Source organism: Anoplopoma fimbria, chromosome 11 (genome assembly GCF_027596085.1).
Source record: "Anoplopoma fimbria isolate UVic2021 breed Golden Eagle Sablefish chromosome 11, Afim_UVic_2022, whole genome shotgun sequence".
Taxonomy (NCBI): Eukaryota; Metazoa; Chordata; class Actinopteri; order Perciformes; family Anoplopomatidae; genus Anoplopoma; species Anoplopoma fimbria.
This window is the reverse complement of record NC_072459.1, coordinates 14287167-14309467: the sequence shown is the minus strand read 5'-3', so window position 1 is coordinate 14309467 and position 22301 is coordinate 14287167. Positions and strand designations below refer to the sequence as shown.

Here is a 22301-nt window from a genome sequence, read left to right as displayed (position 1 = left end):
AGCGAGCTATTAATAGCACTGAGGCCGGCTACTGCAGAGAGAGACGGCAGGGTAGAGCCAGCATGTTTTAAAATCTAACTCTGTGAACTAAGGGTTCATTTTGACCAACCAGCGTGATTGTTGAAAGTGGAAAGAGCCAACCAAGACAGTTTTAATGAGTTTTATTTTGTTTCTGTCGAGTTTGAATAAAGTGTATTTTACATTTGATTAGATCCCATTTATGTGTTTTTCAGTGAAGTCTGGTATGTTTCAGGAGAGCACAACGTCTGCTTCGTTTCCCATCTAACTTGGGGAATTTGGGGTTTATTTTGTACAAACCACAGTTGGTGATTGTTGGATCTGTGGAAAGATTGTTTTGATGAGTTTTATTTTGTTTCCCTTGAGTTAGAATGTGTTTTACAATTGTGAGGTAAAGCTGATGGGTTTTTCAATGGAGTGAATCTTTTGTACATTAAAAATTATAAACAATTTAAAGAATAAACTGTTGATATAATGGATATATAAGCTTATGTTTTGAATCTGTGCATATATTGTCTTGAGAAATAAAAAATAAGTATTCTCTCAAAAAATTGTAACGTACTGTATTATTCTAAATAAGGTAAAAACAAAAACAAATAAAATATGCACACCGGCACACTTTGTAGATTGTTCCAATCTGTGCTCTCTGAATGCTAGGAAGGAGGACTGCCTCGCCCCTTAAGGACCCTTGTTTTGGTCAAAACCCAGCACCTACATTACCCAGATTGTCACTTGACCACCCACAGTTCGATCCAAAATCTGGATGTGCTATGCTAGTAGTGGCTGTAGTGGCCTCGAGCTGCTAGTCTCAAGCAGAGATAAGGAAAAGTCTGCAGAGCTCTGGTTTGCCCACTTCTCTCTGTAACTCTACACCACCAGATTTTTATTTTTGTCAAAATTCTCTTTTTTCACCCACTGATGCTGCCAAGTAATGTCACTTTAGGCAGTTTATCAGAAATTGCACAGCTCCCTTCAGAGCCAAAATAACTTTTTTTTAACATTTTCAGTAGTAGTTCCCAACACCTGTAAACGGACATTGACGTGTACAATCGATGTTTAGATACTTCAACTACTCAAGGCCAGCTGTCTTCCTCATCGCACTTATTATTATATTCATTTAATACTTATTATGTTTATTACTTGGTCCCAATTTCTTGTACCTGGAGTAGTCATTTTCATTTATTTCAAGAATGGAGGACTCCTTCACTAACAATGAAGGCAAGAGCATGCAATACAATGAAGGGCAATTACTGAAAAAAAAGTCTATAAATAATATCGAAAGTAGGGTTTGATGACCATCATGATAATAATAACATAAAGCATGAAAAGAATGGACAACGAACTCTTTTGCAACAAAAAAACAGCACTTTTGACAAGCGCCACAGCAACCATTATGCACAACCTTTGCACACAGGTATTTATCTGCCTTGTCTAATTTCTCCTTCAGTCAGTCGCTGACTCTGAGGCCACAGCACAGAGATAAAATAGAACATGAAATGACAAAGAAGAAAATGTTTCAAAGACAGTTTGAGCTTCCACATTACCATGGAGAAAACATCTGCCACGGTTCAGTCGAGCCAAGGGAGCCAACAAGGCAGAGCAGGCACATAAATCCTCAAACCCACAACCACCCACACAGGAAAAAAAGATAGATATGAGAATGATGAGAGGCAGTAAAGTCCTCTGGGGAGGGGGTGCATAGTACTGTAAAATATCATTTTTGATATGGAGGGTTGGTAGATTCTTCCTTGCCTCCAGCTCATACATAATCAATTTCATGTTATATTTGGGACCATGGCTACTGTTCTTTCAACTTTTTCACATGTTGTTTAATTCTGGAAAAGCTAAATTAATTTGTTATCTTTGTTGCACAAGCATTCGTTTAACAAGAGCTCTGGTGCTGATTTAATAATTGCCCTGTGCAAGTCAGCTATAACAGGAAGTTACAACAGCCTGTATACTGTGTTTTTACAAGTGTTTATACAGCCTTCTAACTTAGCCTTTAAAGCAGGTACAGCACAAGAGGATCCCTCCTAAATGACAATGAAATGAGGCACAATGTTGATTTAGCATGATGTAATGCATTTGCAACTTTTACACTGCAACTGATGTTTAAACTGGAATAACAGAGTAAAGACAACATGTAAGGAGATGAAATGGGGCATGTTTTTGATGCTGACAGGGTTGTCATAAAGCTTTCAGAAAACAGAAAAAACGGACTTACAGAAGAGAAGTTGTGAGCGCCACATGGCTCTCCTCTGTATTTGCATGAGAGGAGCATGTCATCCAGTTGGTGGCTCAGTCTGTCCATAAACTCCAGGTTGGTTCCTTCAAAGTTTCTGGGTGGCAGAAAGAGCCTGAAGTCGGACAGCTTCCCGAACCAGGCCCGACGGTCCTCTTGAAGCAAGTCCAGGATCATGGGCCTCACTGTCCGGTTAGCCAGCAGGAGGCCCAGCCAGTGGCCGGCGAAATACAGGTCACTCTTGGTGAGCTTGTAGAGGCGGATAGGGTTGTTGTTGCAGATAGTGACCGTGGGGAAGGCCAGTTCTTTGGCCCACTCTGTGTGGACTCGTGTGAATGTGGGGAAGGAGAGCCAGTGCAGTAGGCGGTTGGAGGACCAGGACAAAAGCAGCCCCAGGGAGGTGCAGAGGGCCAGGAGCCAGAAGGCCCTGCGTCCCACAGAGCCACCAGGGACGCAAACATGCCTCAGGCCGTGCAGGCGTGTCCTTGATAGCAGAGTGGATGTGACCCGAGCCAGATTTGGCTTGGTGGGACGCCGCTGACTAGCCTTTCTGAGCATAGCAGGGGATCCCCGCTGGAGACAGCGTCCCTCCAGGGCCATAGCTGCCCACAGCACTCCTACAGCCGCGGGAAAGGCTTCATTTCCCAGCCAGGCCTCAGGGGCTGCGGCCCACATGTAGCTCCAGGATAAATCCACTACTGTAATCCACACCTGGATATGTGTTTGGCCTTATGAATACTGTACTAACGGTCCATTCAGTCTTAACTGCCCGATGTACTTTATGCAGAAGTAATACCCACAAGTTCCCCCTCAGGAAATCAGTGTGTTTTGAAGTCGTCCTTCCTCTACAGTTAGTGCTCGGATTAACTCAGCAGCAGCTACTTGTTGGTCATCTCTCCATGGTCTCTCAATCCGAGAGTGCTCCAATCATCCAACTCAGCAGGGGAAGGGTAAGAAGAAGATTTCAGCTAGGCAAATGTGCTCCAAGCAAGGTGGCTTCTACATGAGTGACTACAGCATCCACCGCAGTTAGTGTGACAGTGAACAAGAAAGGATGAGACGGAGAGAGCGAAGGCAAGAGGGAGAGGGGAGGGGACGAGGGAGGCAGAGAGGAGGATGGAATACAAAACACCAAGGGCTAAGCAGAGAGGGGGAACGGTTTTAACAAATGAAAGAAGGTAATTAAAATAATGAGACGACAGCGGAGGGAATTGGTTGCTGTGGTGCAGTCCGTTAGAGGAGAGCTTGCCTTGTTCCAGCGCTGTAGTTTCTCTTCTTCTGAGTTACGGGAGAGTGTCTTTTGGCTGCGCCGGCTCGAAGAAGCATTCGGTAGCCAAAGGCGGCAATCAGTTCCTTGTCACCATTAAGAACGAGCTTTAATTGATTTCACAAAGAGTCTCCACCGCTCATTTGTTTTTCTGTCCCACTTTGCAGGTCTCACTTTTGATGCCTTGACTTCTTCGTGATGTCACTGGTCTGCTCCTTGTCTTGCCCCCCCAACCCCAACCCACCCCCTTACCACTTGGCTTTAACCAGTGTCATTAAGTCCTGCAGGTAACCACAGGGCAGCTGCATCTCGTAGCGGACCTGCTCCTCAGCGCCACAGTCTTAGTCACAGTCACAGGGAGAGACATGGCAACACACACTTTCACATGGAGAAGGAGGCACTCATGCGCACACACACACGGACATACACTCACAGCGGTTTCCTGCGGGAAACCAGACCAGAGATAATCTGTTCTGTCACACTCTGATCTCAACATCTCCCCCCCCCTTTTTTCTCTGTCTCCCGTTACTCTCTCTTCTTCTTCTTCTTCTTCTTCTTCCTCCTCCTCCCCTAGTTTTTTTCTCCCCCACTCAAAGGGAGCATCTCTAATCTCAATATTCCTCTCATGCCTCCACTCCTCCTTCTAAAAATACTCTCCCCATATCAAATCCATCAACTTGCCCTCACGCTCCTCCTCCTCCGCTCCGCTCTCGTGTCAGTCAAGCCCCTAAAAGCTCGACCTCCTGTCAGGCTCCGTCTCCTCCTCCTCCTCCTCCTCCTCTTCTTTCTCCACTTTGTGCACGCACTCCCTCACTTCTCCCCGTCGTCAGGGAAGGCTTCTCCGTGCACTTTCCTCCCTCTGTGTCCTTGTCAGCTTCCTCCAGCTCTCCCTGCTCCGAATGACTTCTCTCCCCCTCAATGATCTCTCCTCCCTCTCTCGTGCTCTCTCGCGGTTCACTCCTCTTTTTTTTCCCTTTTTTTTCTTTTTTTTTTTTGCTCTCAGGCAGCTTGTCCTCCCGTTGCACCTCCTTCCTCCTCCTTCCTCCTCCTCCTGCGCCACAGTTCTGTCCACGCAGCCGGTGAGCCCGTCACTGATGAGAGCGCCTGTCTCTCCCCGTGTTAACTCGCGCTGTCCTTCTCCTCCTCCCCCCTCCCTCTGTTTGTCTGCCGCTGCTGAACCACACCGCTACAGCACAATGAGAGACTGCTGTGTGCATGAACGTGGAGGTTTTTGTGTGCAGCAGGGGAGAAAAGCTCGACATGGAGCACTCCATTATACCTCCAGCAAATGTTTTTTTTATTGCCTTTTACTGTAACTGTAAACTGTATATGTTTCGTTGCACAGTGGAAGCAGTGGAAGAGGTAGGAGGTATATGATCATTTATCACTATCTCTTAGTTCTTAAGTGCTCCTCTTTGTTTATGAAAACTAAATTACAAATAATTGTATTTTATAGGCAAGTATGTTAAGACATAATTTGTGTCCATGTCCTTAAATAATAGTTTTAGTCAACAAAACATTTTAGTTTTAAGTGAACGGCAAAAAATGTTTCATTTTCTTATTATAAATGACAATTGTCTTCTAAGTATTTCAAGGCTTGTTGACATCTACAATGTGAACAGTTACCCTGGTTACAGCTGTTGTTTTTAGTAAGTAATTATTTTTGTCCTTGTGCACTTTGCAAAAAAAAAACTTTTTCATTATTCTCATTTTCGTTTATCAGAATAAGAACTCAACAAACTAAATTAAAAGTATTATTATTTTTTTTATTTTTTTTTATTTTTTTTAAGGAATTATTTTGTAACTAACATTTTTAATTGAGACCAGAGATTTTTTTTTTACCTCGTTATTTCAATTTTACTTATATATGTTGATAAATCTTGGTATAAAGCCTCTTTGGCAATGTCATCTTTGACTGAAATAGGCCGGTTTAATAAATTAGCGCGGCTGATTTTAGCGGCTGACTTTAACAGTGTTGCTTTTACATAGTTTGTCCACTAGGGGGCAATGACAACTTGATTCTTCAAATGTAAAGTCTCCCGCTCTATAAATAATGTTGGTCAGAGTTCTATTTAGGGGATAAATACCCAGACCAGCAATGGTCTGCCAACAAACCATCTCTGTCCAACAGAGTCAAGTTAAAAAGGCTTCATTGATGCAAGTAAACAGCCTTCCGAGCCAACTCAACTCAAGTGCTCTTGTTCACTCAGTGCTTTAGCATTGTTTAATACATTTCAAGGGGTTTACTCATTGGCATTCATCAGCGTTTTTCTTCTAATTACAGAGGAGAACATTTTCTCCCTGTGTGACTAAAAAGGGTATTTTTTAATTTCATTTTTACATTTTTAGTTGCTGCTGCGAGCTGCTCTGAGGTAGAATAAAACAGAAAATTTAAATTCAAACCCAGAATATAGCACCTTTATATATTTTCTGCAATATGTGGCAGCTCTGAATCATTATCACAACATTGGATCTTTTTTGCCATGCTCTTTGACACTTACCGAATTATTATAAAACGGCTCTGTGACACATATGGAGACAAATATCTAATTTGCTGCAAGATCAACCAAGTGTGTAGGCTTGACATTATTTTGATTTGGGCACACATTGCTTACATTGTTTGGCCCGATGTTCGGGAACACCACTGTGATCGCATCTTTGAATATGTGATGAAAAGACATTTTTAACACAAAGAAAAATGTCGTCCCCAAACAGCAGAAGAGGAACTTTGAAAGTATTGAAACGGTAAAACACATCCATGTATAATGACTAACCGGTCAAAATACAAGGAACAGGGATGTGGTATTGAAATGTCAAATACGTGCATGCACACTTATTTTCTCCAACACCTGCTGTATGCTACAGAGGCTCACCCACCCACCCACCCACCCACACACACACACACACACACACACACACACACACACACACACACACACACACACACACACACACACACACACACACACACACACACACACACACACACACACACACACACACACACACACACACACACACACACTAGAGTCAGGGGCAGCCTTCCAGAGCCTGATCTACAAGCTTAATAATTAGCTTGGAGCCATAAAAAAGGCTGTTTCAGTCCAACTATGCAGTCAGTGTAAAAAACATATCCAATTTGCAATTCTAAAACATAAGGGAAATCACTGATTAATTAGGGATATAACCAACCCAAGCGTCAGATACAATTACACAGCACTCTATGGCTGCGATGTCACGGCATGCATTTCATGTAAAATATTCCTGTACGCTTTCGTCAACAACGTTGTCTCAGATCAAAGGACACATTGCCGTAAACTGTGAGTGAGATGCTCTCTCACTCACAGTTTACCTGTAAATATGAACCATAATTAAACATTCATAGATTCATGTTAATGTGGCTTAGAATGTGTTGGAGAATGCCGGGTGAAAATCGCTTACTAGACAACAGTGGCTTTGCAACAATCGAGTCCAGCGTGAGGAAGGCAACAGTTGTCCATGATTCATGCTGGCCTTGTCTGTGAAAGGCTGTGACACTGGAAAGTAGATAAAACATGAGGGAGGTGAATAAAAACTGTTTCTTGTGGTGGGCTGCCATTTATCAAACCCCTAAGTTGATTTAAAATGACAGTGATGGCAGGCAAAGCAATCAATGGCTTTTTTTATACTTTAGTTTTTCTAATCTCACTTCAGTTACAGTAAAAAAAAATATATATATATATACACTGGGTGGGTTTCTTCACCCTCTGCCTTCTTCCTGAACTCATTGGTTTTAAAATGAACAGAAATGATGAATCACTGGGTAACCACTGATTAAGTCAGGAGATTGATGGTCTTGTTGGAGCTGCTCAGTTAATCGTTATTGCATCTAATAGTTGTTGTAAAGATTCATAGAATAATCTAGGAATGGCCGCCTTTGTGATGAGGCTGAGAGGGTTTAACTGAGGCCACTTTATCATCTTTGAATTACTGTTAGGTTTGCCGTTATGAAAGTATCGTAGTATAATGGTATACCAGGGTAATTAGAAATACCTACTATATGATATTCAACACCACATAAATACAGACCCTACACTATGATGCTGTATTGAGGTGATGTTTAGTAGTGCACCGCATACGCAACAAGAACTTAGTCTCTACCGGTGCAACAGGCAGCTGAGAACGATTCCGACTGCAAGTGGTGGATATAAAAATACAAGACTAGAAAAATGCTTCTGCCCCTGTTTGGAGACATTTGGGTTTAGTAACTACAAAATTTGTTTTTAGCTACACAATTGTATTCACCTGCATAGCGTGAACATAGCAGTCTAGTGTGTGTAGAGTTTCAGGGTAAATACCTGCTGATTTAAGGTGGTTAAATCCCTGAAATTAGCAGCAACTTCCACCAAGGCTAATTTAAGGTGGGCTGATCAGTGAGAAAGGATTTTTTTTTTTATGTCATTATCTGTAAATCACAAATTAATTATTTTGTTATCTCAAAAAAAACAAAAAACTTTGTTATCTCAGTGGAATGAGGCAATCAACTTATTATCTGGGGGAAACAAAAGGTTGTTTCCTCTTATTACTTATAATGCTTATCAGAGATCAGGATCACAAGGCCAACATGAAGGGTAACGCAAGCCCCCATGAAGAGCGCTGGGCTTTGAAGCAAATTGTACTTCATGGCCAACCGAGGGAATTACCATTTTTTGGTCCGTCACGTTATGCCATTGGGCCCAAAAATAAATCTGTAAATCAGCAGATCATTTTCATAAGGTAAATAAACATGTACAAACACATAGCAATTATATCATGGAGTCCTTAAAGTTGTAAAATGCACTTATTGCAGAATTTTCCTTCCTCTGTTCATGTGAATGAGCCCCATAACGAGGCTGGATCTAGGGCACTATAACTATAACTTTAGTGTCCGTCAGCTGATTTAACCACGGAGTTGCGAGTGACGGCTTGACCACAGTCATCTATGCATGCTGGCATTGTACTCCTGACCTCTGATAAACATTGTAAGTAATAAGAGTAACCTGTTGTTTCCTCGAGATAAAGAGTTGATTATATTGTTATCTCAAGATCTCAAAGTTTGTTTTCTCGAGATAATTAAATGATAATTTGTGATCTCGAGATTACAGCATTCAAAAAATGTCTTTCTTTCACGGCCGCTGTCAGGGAGTTCACATTTCTCAGTCACCTCTCTCACTTTTTGGAGCCTTAAAGAGAGAAATAATGCAATGCCTTTGCAGGAGCTGACTCAAATGAAATCACAGAAAAAGCTTTTGCAGATAAAACAAATCATTTAACAGCATAATGGAGACAGTTAGCTCAGCTGTAATGTAGCCTCGGGCAGGAAGGAAACAATCCTTCTGTGAGGTAAGAAGAAACCATAAGAGACATAGTTTGAAAGAGCACTTTCATTTCATGTCTCATTTTAATAAGAGCAGGTGATTGTGATTCCTCTTCTCTGTACTGTAACTGACCTCAGCAGCTCCACTTAGAATGGAAGGGTCTTAAATTACATGAAGAGTCTTGAGGGATTTGAAACGTCTTGAGATTACTAATAAAGAACTAATAAAACATCATTAGAATTTTTACTTTACAAGCCCATAATTATCATATATTTTTTTCTCAACCATTACAGAGAGAAACAATTAAGAATTAGCAGCTAATTGCAACTATAATGAATAGCAGATTCACTTCAGCTATATCAACAGAGGTGAAAGTGAATTGAGTGGAGCCCTGCTGGCTTGAGTTAATGTACTGATGGACCATTTTAGTTTGAGTTTGCGACGCCATCGGCCAGGCTTAAGATGATGCATCCTGACAAACAAGAGCCTCCAAGCCACAAACACACAACATTATTGTCCTGATATTAGCGTGTTGATCAAAGACTGTATAAAAGAAGTGGACGGAGTCACCGTGATGTCACACATTGGTCTGTGGACTGCCGTTATGCAGTGTTTTGGCCGTAGCCACCTTGGATTACATCATTATTGCAACCAATGAACGGAATTTGGCATATTTGGAATGCGAAAGAGTGACGAAGAGACGTTGTGTACGGCTCTGGTAGCCCGTCCTAAATACCCTTCCTTATCGTCTATCTGACTTATAATTTACCAAATGAACATCATGCTGTATTGAAGAGGTCTTAAAACTAGCAATGGAGACCACAAATCATGTTTACAATGTGTACTGAGGTAATAAATAAAGTGAGAAGTAGGGTTATTTTCTCATAGACTACCTAAAATCAGACTTATTTTTGTAACCAGAGGAGTCGTATTCTGTAACACTGACCTCGCAGATAACGAAGACGACAAAAAGAGAAGACAGCTCTCTTCTGCACAGGCTGACGAGGCCAGTGAGGTCACCTAAAGTTTTTCTCATCAGTCCCCCCAATCTCCCTTCAGAGGGTTATCCCTTACATGCTGAGATCAGAGATTGAGGACCTGAACGTGAGGTTTATGAATGCCATTAAGCTGCACTGCTGCTTCTCTAATCACCGCCATTAAAATCAACACCAAAAAATATCTCCTTGGCATCTATTCAGACAGGAGACAAAATGCACAGGAAACACAGGGTATTGTGTTCCTCTTTCTGTTTTGATAAGAAATAAAGTGCACAAAATGAAATCTATCAAATTTGATACCAGTTGCTTGTCAGCCATAACAAAAACTTTCCACGTGTAAAGAAGGCTTCTAAATGTAGCTCTATGAAAAGTCAGGTCTTTGGCAAGTAAATCATTTTTAATGAATGATTTAATCATCAAGTACATTCTTGATTAAACCAAGACAAAGTGCAGTGGTTCTTATTGAGACAACCTCAGTTTTATGAGGGAAGCTGGAGCTGCAGTTTTGTCCATTTTACTTTGTATTGTTGTAATTGTCTAATTTAATTTCATTTCATTGCACTCCTGGATTTTACATCAGCCTCAAAATGACCATATGTATATAAATCACTCACGGCATGTCACCTTGAATTCTTGAAGAGAACTTTGTTTTTCTGGCATGGAATCATCTTATTCACCTCTTCAACACCAAGCCGGTCAATTTTCCATTTTTCCATAGTAGAAGCAGCCCCTTTCTTTGCTGGCTATTTGCCAATACCCTGGTTTTGGGTTGGTTTTCTGGTAACAGTTGCTTTTTCAATGAGAGAACTGTCCATCAAATCAGCCAACTTAACTACAGGTACAGGATTGTCCGCCCCGGCAAGGTAACTTATTATAGCATCAGCATGGTGTGAACAACAGCGCCCAGATTTGAATGAGTGAAATGGAAATTAAAAGACTTAAATGAAAATGAGATGATGATGTTTCATGATGAATTATTTAAATATTTTACTGCACTGTAGATGCACTATACATTTTAAGTCTACTCTCTAATCCATTTTACGCTATACACCTGGGTGCATACAATACCCATAATGCAACTCGACTGCTGACGGTTCGGTGCACACGGGAGGAGTTTGCCTTAAGGATTTTTTGCCAGAAAAGAGTTCCTTAGGTTAAGGAACAAACCTACTTGGTTAGGTTTAGAAAAAGATCATGGTTTTGATTAAAATAAACCTTTTTAGCCCTGAAGGCAAACTTCTCCTGTGTGCCAGTTCAGATGGATATATGGTAGTGTTATGCTCGTAGCCGCTAATGTAGCATCAAGCTGCCAGCCTCAAGCAGAGATGAGGAGCAGAGGTCTAGTAAACTCTTCTAACTCCAAACTTTCAGATTTGTTTAGTTTTCAAACTTGCCATCCAGTCTTTGCCGATGCTGAAAGCAAGGATTTTCAAAAGGTACAGGGATGAGGGACAGAAGTAAGAAGGAAAATATAAAAAAAATAATAATATTAATATATATATGAAATAATATATCTCAGGTGACACCACTTTCCCCTTTAAGTATCGACTTCAATTTGTTCAAATATTGATAATAATATATGGGCATTGTTTCTCTTGTCCCTTAGAGTTATTCATAAATACTTGTTTTTTTATTTTTATTTTTCATTTTTTATTTTTATCTTGTCTTTCTTTACTATGTCTCTTGTGTGCACTTTAACTCTATGCTGCTGTAAGCCTGCAAATTTCCCCGCTGCGGGACTAATAAAGGATTATCTTATCTTATCTTATCTTATCTTATAAACTGTAAATGTCATGTCATATTTAGGATTAAAAGTGACATGACATTTTCTCCTGTCAAACGTACCAGAAAAAAAGTTAATTATAAAGGACAGATATGCTGTAGGATATGCTTTTGGCTTTTCATGGTTTTGATATTATTTTATGGTTAACTGAGCATGTGTTTATGCTGCGCCGCCTTTTAAGGACAATAGGGAGCAGTTGTTTTGGATCAGGCACCAGGCCTGGCTAACATTTAGACCAGGCAGGAGGCCTTTTAAAGTTTCAAGAGCAACTAATCAATGTCCGTAAATGAAAAGGGCTGAATGAATCCTTTATTTAAAATATGTGTTTAAAGTGTGTCTTTGTTACGATAACCCAACAGTTGGTAAGTTGTTTATCCAGCTCGATTCCCATCCCTATGATTTTAACATCAGCTCTGGTTAAACTAATAATCGTCCCCAGCTGACACTACCTAAACACTCTCTGACAGTTTGTCAGCATCCCAGCCGCACTCTGCACACACATTCCTGCCCTTTACAGCTCCCCTCGGCCCAGCTGCTATCTTTGCACATCCAGGTCACGATTCAGTCAGCAGATCAACCTCTGAAAACCAGTGCCACACAATCCAGGTTCTATAAAGGGAACAGACATGTTTAGGAGCGACACCTCAGCAGCTTTAATGCTTAATATAATACTATCCAACCATATTTCAAAATAATTGCTTCAGGTCAATACATATGAATTAATCAAAAGAATGAAGGAATGAGCGTGTAATGTCTGCTGGTGTAATGTGCAATGATTTAATTCCATTGTTTGTGTAAAATCAACATGCTTTATCTTTGCTACAAAAGTGGACTAAAAATGTTTTTCAAAAAAAGGCATCTTTGTGCCAGTTCTATGTTCATTGTTAAAAATAGTTTGAAATCTAATGAAATAGGAGAAAAGGAAACCAATAAAATGACAAACTAAGCTGTATGAGAGCCAGGAGAGTTCTCTATGTTTGCAGTTTAACTGGATAAACACAGATGAAGATCATAAACGTGTGGGCAGTGATTTTCACTTATCTGGCTTCCAAACGTTTTGAAAGTTTTGGATGGGTTCCTCTGGAAAATCTTTGCTATCTCCATGTTTTGTGCTATAAAACAATCTAACCAGGCACAAATATTGAAACATTTTTGGCAACCAAGAGGCAGGACATAAAATCAATGACACAAGGTTCTGTGATACTATCTGATAATCCAGGTTATTCACTGAAGTGTGTTTTTGGTGCTTGAGTTTCGTGAATATACCAGGTTTTTTAAATTGCTTATCTACCATTTTGGGCAAGGCAGTATTACTGTAAATACACAAATGTATTAGAGCTTCTTTGCTAAAAATGTCTATTTAATTTGCTTGTTTTTGACGACAGCAATGAGAATCAACTGTATGTGGCTAAAAGCAAAATGATCAATAGACGAGAAACAGAAAATTAATCTGGAACTATTTTGAAAATTGTTTCATCATTTATCTTGTTTTTTGAGAAAACAAAAAGAAAACAAATATAAAAACGTAGCAATTCTCGGATTCTCAATTGTGATAATTTACACCTACAGTGGGGGAAATAATTATTTGATCCCTTGCCGATTTTGTAAGTTTGCCCACTGACAAAGAAATGAACGATCTATAATTGTTATGGTAGGTTTATTTTATCATTGAGAGACAGAATATCCAAAAAAAAATCCAGAAAATCACATCATATAAAAGTTATAAATTGATTTGCATTTGATCGAGTGAAATAAGTATTTGATCCCCTAACAAAACATGACTCAGTACTTGGTGGAGAAACCATTGTTGGCAAGCACAGAGGTCAGACGCTTCTTGTAGTTGGTCACCAGGTTTGCGCACATCTCAGGGTCACATCTTGGTCCACTCCTCTTTGCAAATCATCTCCAAATCCTGAAGGTTTCGAGGCTGTCGCTTGGCAACTCTAAACTTCAGCTCCCTCCACAGATTTTCTATGGGATTAAGGTCCGGAGACTGGCTAGGCCACTCCATGACCTTAATGTGCTTCTTCTTGAGCCACTCCTTTGTTGCCTTGGCCGTATGTTTTGGGCCATTGTCGTGCTGGAAGACCCATCAACGACCCATGTTCAGTGTCCTGGCTGAGGGAAGGAGGTTGTCGCCCAAGATTTCATGGTACATGGCCCCGTCCATCCTCCCCTTGATGCGGTGAAGTCGTCCTGTCCCCTTAGCAGAGAAACACCCCCAAAGCATAATGTTTCCACCTCCATGCTTGACGGTGGGGATGGTGTTCTTGGGGTTGTAATCAGCATTTCTCTTCCTCTAAACACGGCGAGTCGAGTTGATGCCAAATAGCTCGATTTTGGTCTCATCTGACCACATTACCTTCTCCCAAGCCTTATCTGAATCATTCAGGTGTTCATTGGCAGACTTCAGACGGGCCTGTACATGTGCTTTCTTGAGCAGGGGGACCTTGCGGGCGCTGCAGGATTTTAATCCATTACGGCGTAGTGTGTTACCAATGGTTTTCTTGGTGACTGTGGTCCCAGCTGTCTTGAGATCATTAACAAGTTCCTCCCGTGTAGTTCTGGGCTGATCCCTAACCTTTGTCATGATCATTGATACCCCACGAGGCGAGATCTTGCGTGGAGCCCCAGACCGAGGGCGATTGATGGTCATTTTGTGTTTCTTCCATTTCCGAATAATCGCACCAACAGTTGTCTCCTTCTCACCAAGCTGCTTTCCGATGGTCTTGTAGCCCATTCCAGCCTTGTGCAGGTCTACAATCTTTTCCCTGACGTCCTCAGACAGCTCTTTGGTCTTGCCCATGGTGGAGAAGTTGGAATCTGATTGATTGATTCTGTGGACAGGTGTCTTTTATACAGGTAATGAATTGAGACAGATGTCTTTCATACAGGTAACAAGTTGAGATTCAGAGTACTTTCTTAAAGTGAAAGGACTAATCTAACCGTGTCTGTGGGAGCCAGAATTCTTGCTGGTTGGTAGGGGCTCAAATACTTATTTCACTCAATCAAATGCAAATCAATTTATAACTTTTATATAATGTGATTTTCTAGATTCTTTTTTTTATATTCTGTCTCTCAATGTTAAAATAAACCTACCATAACAATTATAGATCGTTCATTTCTTTGTCAGTGGGCAAACTTACAAAATCGGCAAGGGATCAAATAATTATTTCCCCCACTGTATGTTTACCTTTGTGATAGTAAACGGAATTGAATTGAGTGTTGGGCTTTTGGTTTAAAGACATGTAATAAACATTTTCTTAATTTTTTCATAGAACAAATCGCCAGCCGGAGCCCTAATTTATTTGAATACACATTCATGCAGTAATCTTCATCCCTCGTATTGTGTCCATTATAACCTCTGTGTTTAAGCCAGCCCTAACAATGAGTCTGTACAGGTTTAAGTGAAGTGTTAACACTGGTAAAGCTTCTCTTTCGAAACTCATCTATTTACAGTATCAATATTAAAGTCTCACAGTTATCCTAAAAAATATTTAATGATGCAAAAGTATTACACACTTCTAAACCCAATGAATTCCTAACTGCATACAGTCGATGGAAAAATCTACAGAGAAACCCATTAATACTAAAGGGAATAACATTTAGTACAGCAAATAAATGGATTTGAATCAGTGGCATGATTGTGTAGCCAGGTATGAGAAATCATCAAATAAATTGTAGACTTTGTATGAAAATGCTTTTTTTCCTGGAACTTTTATGTATCATGTAATCATGACCTCACAGCTGCAGCGTGTCAACAGAAACAGGCTTCACAAATCCCACCATGTTCAAAGCTTCTTGTGCGTGTCAGACTGTGACTCAGTACTTATCAGCTAAATTATTTTCGTACAAGTTTAACAGTTGGTGAGGGGCAACATGTCCCTGCTGTTGGCTGAGACGCCTGACTGCTCATGCGAGACATCACTCTACTGTCGACCGTACCGTGAAGATTTAGACTCTTGCTGCATCTGAAAATCGTCAGGGAAGCCATTTTGGGCCATTCCATCACTTAATGGAAAATGAAGACACTGCATGAGTTCAGAGGATTTTGTTCAGTAAATGGAAACACAAAGTTATTGCTCAATTCACTTCTGCCTGGCATGGAATCAAAACAACAACATCACAACCACCGATGTCCTTGTGGTTGCAGAATATGAAAGCATTTCATGCAAGTTCTCCACAGCAGAATCAGAATCCAGGTGCTAATGCACCTACCTGGAGTTATGCTTGGCAACTGTCTGTTTTTGACTTCTCTTGTGAAGCATTTGTTACAAGGTTTCCAAGGTAACAGAAGCTCCAGCTGGACCGACACGCATGGGTGCGGCAGCAGTGGGACTAATGAGAAACCTTTACTGTTCTATGATTTACGTTTTACTTTGTCTTTACCGAGAATCAATTTAATTAGATTTAAAATGAAGCTGTCCCAATCTACTTGCTAAATAATAAAAGAAAGGATAAAGCAAATCTTGGCGAGGGAATGGAAAGCTCAGAGCCGAGACTGCCACAACAGCTCGAGCTAATGATGCTATTAGTGCTTCGGAGCAGCACAATCAATCAGTGAAGTGATTAGCATGAGCATGTACAGAGAGCTGGGCCATTAGTCAGATGTGCTGTGTATAACCTTCAAGACTCCACTACACCGCACTCACGTACATGCATACACATGCACTAAGAAACACAAATGGCCTTTATATATGTCAAACAGCATGTTTGTGGTTTCATGGAAGTACATGAATATATATAAACATATATATATATATATATATATATACTGGGCCAGGCCAGACGAGGGTGCTGAGGTGTAGCAAGAGAGAGAACACAGAGGGCAGTCATGGAGCTGTTGATAAAATGTAGAATTCATCTGTAATTATTCTGCTGATCTATTTCCAACTCAGTAATTGAAACGGGCTGTAACCTCTTCGAGGGAAACATTATCTGGATTTAGAGTAAAGGCTCTAAAGGGAACAGAGTCAGGCGGATGTAGCAAAAGTGTTTGACATTTTGAAATCTGAGGGTAAATGTCAGCGAACAGACTTTGTTCATTCTGATCAAAGGGGAAATTACTTTTCAGAATATGAAATGAGATCATATTACACTGATTACTTCATTATTGATACACTTTTAATGATGCAAGGATTATAAGACTCAGAGAGATGAAATGTGCCATTTTATAAATGCATGTGAATCCTTAATGAATCCTTCAGCCATTGACATTTATGCATTTAGAGCAGGGGTGTCCAAACTTTTTTCACTGAGGGCCACATATAGAAAAATATAAGAAAGGCTGGGCCACTCACTAGAGGTGAGGTATATTTTGGTTCTGCCATTCTAGGTCATCCGTTTGTGTTTATTCGCGTCTTTCGCGCTAGACGCGCCGGAGAGGGGGCGGGGCTTGTCAACAAATCCATTTATTTCACCATCAACCATGCAATAAATAAATACTATTTCTGCTTTATACTTGTTGTGGCAGTCCCAGATATCCTGGGAAACAAAACGCCGTCTTGTCTGAGTTCATAACATCATCTGTGGATTTATTCGAGCCGTATGAACCGAAAATAAACAATTTTACTGTGATTTAATTGCAATAAATGTACAAAAAGGGACGCTGAAATAACAACATAATGATGGTGGTTTGTAAAAAGTCAGAATTCATGTTTTGTTAGTTCTCTCTGCAGGAGGAGAAGGAAATCACTTTTAAAATGCCTGTTTTGTGAGGCTCGAGTTCGCATCTACTCGCGAATATTCGCGTCTGTGCATTGACTTTACATGTAAACTAGACGCGCAAAATATTCGCTTCGCTTTGGTGTGAACGCAGCATTAAGTGCAAGTTTCATGTGTGGGCCATATTCCATTATGTTTTTAGAATTTGTAGCGGGCCAATTAAAAATGGCCCGTGGGCCGTAGTTTGGACACCCCTGATTTAGAGCCTCAAAAGTATCCAATGAGAGAAAAAACAAGACAGGTAAGGAAGGAGAGAATATGACAGCGCCATTCGAGCTGTCACAACTATCTTCTTTTCGGCTCCAGATCTCCAGTACACTAGTAATAAACAGCGAATAGTATTGACCTGGTGCTTAGCATGCAACGTTTCCCACACATATACCTTACTTGGGACTGAAAAAGTTGGATTGGTGCAGCCCATGGTAAATAGTCTGGACCAGGGGTTATATAACATTGTTTTGTCTCCTCCATGGTAGGATGATAATCTGTGGATACGTACATGAACGTGGCTGTTATGACTGTGTCTATACATGCTGTACCAGGATCATCTCTGGCCAGATTTGTTTTGTAAAAAACATATTTATATATTCAAGTAAAAACAACTAGCACTCATCAAGTTATTCTTTCATTCATCCAAATGAGGATTGACCTGATTTACAAGTTTTCCCCATCACTTATTTAAAAAATGTGTCGGAATACGACAGTTAAAAGTTGCAAGTGGCTCTTGTCGAGGAAACAATCATTGAGTGAGGAAAAAACATTTGAAGGAACAATTGCTAAGTGATGCTCATCTGACAAGAAAATACCAGTGTTGCTTAGATGTTTTCCCTATCATAATGTGCCTCGATCAATATCTAATAGCGTTATAGATTAGATTATAAAGCTCCGTTTTCACAGTGTTTATCAACTGACATCACATGTTATCATTGAATTAGCACCCTAACGATAATGTTCAATAGTATCAGTTGCACCTTGTACAGTGTAACATTTAGATTTTCCCTTTGATTTCTCCTTACAGTAATTAATGTAAAACTGATTTCAAGTTTGTGCTGAAATTCATTCAAATCATTGATTAACTTAGCAGTATGTACAGAGAAAAAAAGGTTTGTTGTGGTTGAGAGGACCAAAAATGCAGACGGGTTTAGCAAATCCCAGGGGCCCTGCCCTTGTTATTGGGGATTTAAGATACACATAAGATCGGTCTCCACTCATAAAATGCTGCATTTGAGAGTGGCTCCAATTTTGGCTCCAATTTTCAGCAAATAAATAACTTCCCCCCCTGTTTTCAAGCCATAACTTATTAACCAGCAGGAAGTTGCCACAGAAGAGTTTTCTAAGTGCAAAGTGGTAGCAGCATTGTAACTGCGGTTGGAAATGATTAATGCACACTGTCAACACCGTCAATCACACTGCCCTCAGCAAGCCTGCGATTTCTACAACTTATATTTTGAACTGAAAATTTATTCTGAAACGTATGAATAAAGTCACTCCGGCCTGATGGTGAAGTTAGACAGGTAGGCAAGTAAACACTCTCCTTTCAAACCCCACTAATGAATAAACAAATCTGAATTTATCCTTAAATCCTTTGCTTGCTTCCAACTTTTTATAAAGTTTAAAAGTAAAAACTTATGGCATTTTATTTTGTTTGACTAAAATATAGTATGTATCATCTCAGAGCATGTGTCTGTTGATCCTCACTACAGCAGAAGAGTCTTCCAGCTTCTTAATCTCTAGGCTGGACTGCAGTGATAGTACACACCATTAAATCTCACACTTGTGACGAGTGGATGCTTCTGAAGCAGGTAGGAGAGAAGGTTACGAACTGTGAAAGACAGTCACTGGGAAAACCTGTGTCCGTTTCTCCAAGGAAATGTTGACCCTTCTGGGTATCCCCTTTTTTTGGCGGGGTACAGGAAGGAGATTGCCGTGGCAAGGCACTGTAAGTGCTCCCATGAATTAAAGATGAGCTCAAGTCATTCTTCTGGCTTAAACTGACTGGAACAGATTTCCCATTTGCATTTTATTTGAAAGCCCATAACAATTACGTCCTTTTATTTGCAGGATCATTCGTGACGCCTCTGTGGTCAGGTTTCAGGTCTACTCTGGAGTCTGGACGAGACAGAGCACCATTTAGGGAGTAACAATTGACTGTGCCTCTCTCTGAAACAGGATTATTATTTCTATCTGAGCCTTTTAAAGTGCAGGATGATTAGGGTGTGCAGACGAATACAGATCTCAAACAAGACATGGAAAAAAATAACATGGGTCAACATAATTTAATAAAAACCAAACCAGACCCTAAAATGGTTACTATAACATAAATTGTAACTACAAATGGTTTACAAAAGTGGTCTCCAATCAACAAACAAATGTACCATGACAACGACATGCAACATGGCTTTAGTCCCAGACCTTTTGAAACAAACCCCATCATTGGCAATTTCTTTTGCCTTGTTGAAAATAGTGAAAAATGAGTCAAAGGAAAGTGTCGCTGCTGTTTTCATTGCAAGGGTTCTCCAACACTTCTGTTTGAAGAGTGGATGTGTTTGATGTCAAGTATTGAGATGCTTAAAGGTCACCATCTTCTCTTCCCACTTTATTCCTAAAAAGGATGATTAGGAATGTTTTGAAGGTAACTACAGTATAACTGGCCATTGGTGCATATAGGCAATAAAATGCTACCACCACTATTAAAAGGAAGGCAAACGTGACCAGCAAAAATCTTTTGATCGGCGCCACCATTCTGGACCAGCTTTTTTAATTCAAGCCCGGGCTTAAGCTGAATCATTATCATCATCACTGGCAAAGAAAATGGAAGCCTTCTCAAGAAAGATTTAGATGCTGCACACGGATGCAGTTCCTCCAGAGCACAAAGACAGATATTCCTACACCAGCTGATTTCTGGAAAAGATATTTCTTCGAAAAAAGGCTTAGAGTCTACAGCCTTGTTAGAATCTCTGTACTTAGTCCTCCGAAGATTAATTCACGAGGGACCTCAAATGTCTTCACAAAATTTTGTGGCAATCCACCCAAAAGTTGTTAGATATTAGTCTAAATGAAAATGGTGGACAGACCAACAGACAGACAGACAGACAGACAGACAGACAGACAGACAGACAGACAGACAGACAGACAGACAGACAGACAGACAGACATTGCCATTGCCATTGCTAGAGCCATTCAGCAAGCATGGCTAACACCTGGATATCTAACTAATCCTGGGCAAGGTATTTGATCTGGCCTCAACATGTACAACTAATTTTCACATGACCTGAAGGGCCAGTAATAGGATGTTCCCCCATTTTACCTTTCAATGAGTAGCCTATGACTACAGCACATTACCTGGGGGCCACTCTGACCCAGGCAGGAGGCTTAGGAGAGAGAAAGTGAGGGTTCTTTCAGGTTCAGGGCTACTCTGCTGAATGCCTTTTTTGCTCACCCAACAAGGGACAAAGGGAAGAACATGAGAATGTGGCTGTGCTCTCCACATAGTGCCCAGCCAGATTATTTGTTACAAGCTGACAGTAAAGGCAACATGCAAACCTATGAGCCAACGAGCTCTCTCTGTACACTCCATTCAGACTATGGCAACAGTCGTGCTGCTAGGGCCAAAAAAAGCAGCTTGTTCCAATGTAACAAGTAAAAATTGTCAGTTTCACAGCAGACGCTTTGTCTATTAAGCTTAAAGAGCTATATAGCAACTTCCATGTGGCTGAATGGGTTGTCTTAATGGCTGGAGAATGTATTGTAAATGTAAAGTATGGTTGATGGTCTGCGTGAGAAACTGGTAATCTAGAAAATCCTGCTAGCAATCATTTTCAGATTGATCTATGGATTGATTCACTGTTCACACACACACACACACACACACACACACACACACACACACACACACACACACACACACACACACACACACACACACACACACACACACACACACACACACACACACACACACACTGTATATTCCACTGCTACATTACTCAGGCAACTTTTAAAAATAATGTTAGAAATATATAAGATGTTTCTAAATGATCTTCCTTCCCTGTATTTGCCCACGTTTCTCTATTATCCCTCATATGCTGCTTGGTGTTTTACACAGTAGATGGAGTTTAATTGTGAAGGTCAGACATGTTGGAACAGGGCAGAGGATTAATGAGATTTGTTGAAGGTTACCTGCATTAGAGCTACAAAACACGACATGACCTTTTTAAGCTGAAAATAAAAACAGTAAATCTGTGGCTGTGAAAGAGAAATTGCAAAGTGTCTGATGTTTACCCTCCACTTCCAGTGACCTTTTGTGATCTACACTGTATCATTACAACATGGCTTGGGTACATACTAAAGTTAAATAATGATACATTTTTAAAGCACAGAAGGAACGACAGTTTAATTGAAAATTAACAACCACGCCACCACAGGTACTTATGTCCTTGTAATTTCTGTCCATATCGTGACATTTCACCAACCAGATGTTTTACTTTTTTATATGTCAAGCCTCCAAAGGTATAGTGGAAATGGTGTTCATTGAAGACCGCTTGAAAAACGGAAATAATATAAACAAGGATATAAGATCATCTTTCAAAGACAAATCCTTAAGAAGCCACCAACACAAGTACTGTTTAGAAAGTTTTTCTTTTAGTTAGTCGCGATGTCAATGGGATTTCACTTCTGCTGGTCTGATCTACGTTTTCAGGCAACAGGAATGACACATTTTCAAAAACACCATTAAAGTCACTGCACATTTGTAAAAACTGTACATTAACACCCTCCATCGAAGGATTGTAAAGTAGTAGGGTTTCATATAAATAACTGCATCCTTCAACGGATTTTAGGCTTTGGAATAATCTTTAACAGTCGAGCAACATGCTATGATCTGGCAACATTACTACAACTCAACATGCCCTCACAGAGCAAAGACATCTCATCA

At 40.4% G+C, this 22301-nt stretch overlaps 1 protein-coding gene across 2 annotated transcripts in view; it reads right to left on the bottom strand.

The window, feature by feature from the left end:
• asic2 (acid-sensing (proton-gated) ion channel 2) overlaps positions 1-22301 on the bottom strand; it is a 314110-nt gene that overhangs the window by 96935 nt on the left and 194874 nt on the right. The window contains exon 1 of one of the 2 annotated variants that reach the window (XM_054606996.1): positions 2243-2935. The exons of the other annotated variant lie outside the window; for it this stretch is intronic. Within the exon in view, the coding sequence (XP_054462971.1) occupies positions 2243-2935 (693 nt within the window). Of the gene's footprint in view, positions 1-2242; positions 2936-22301 lie in introns of those variants that run through there. 2 annotated transcript variants of the gene reach the window in all.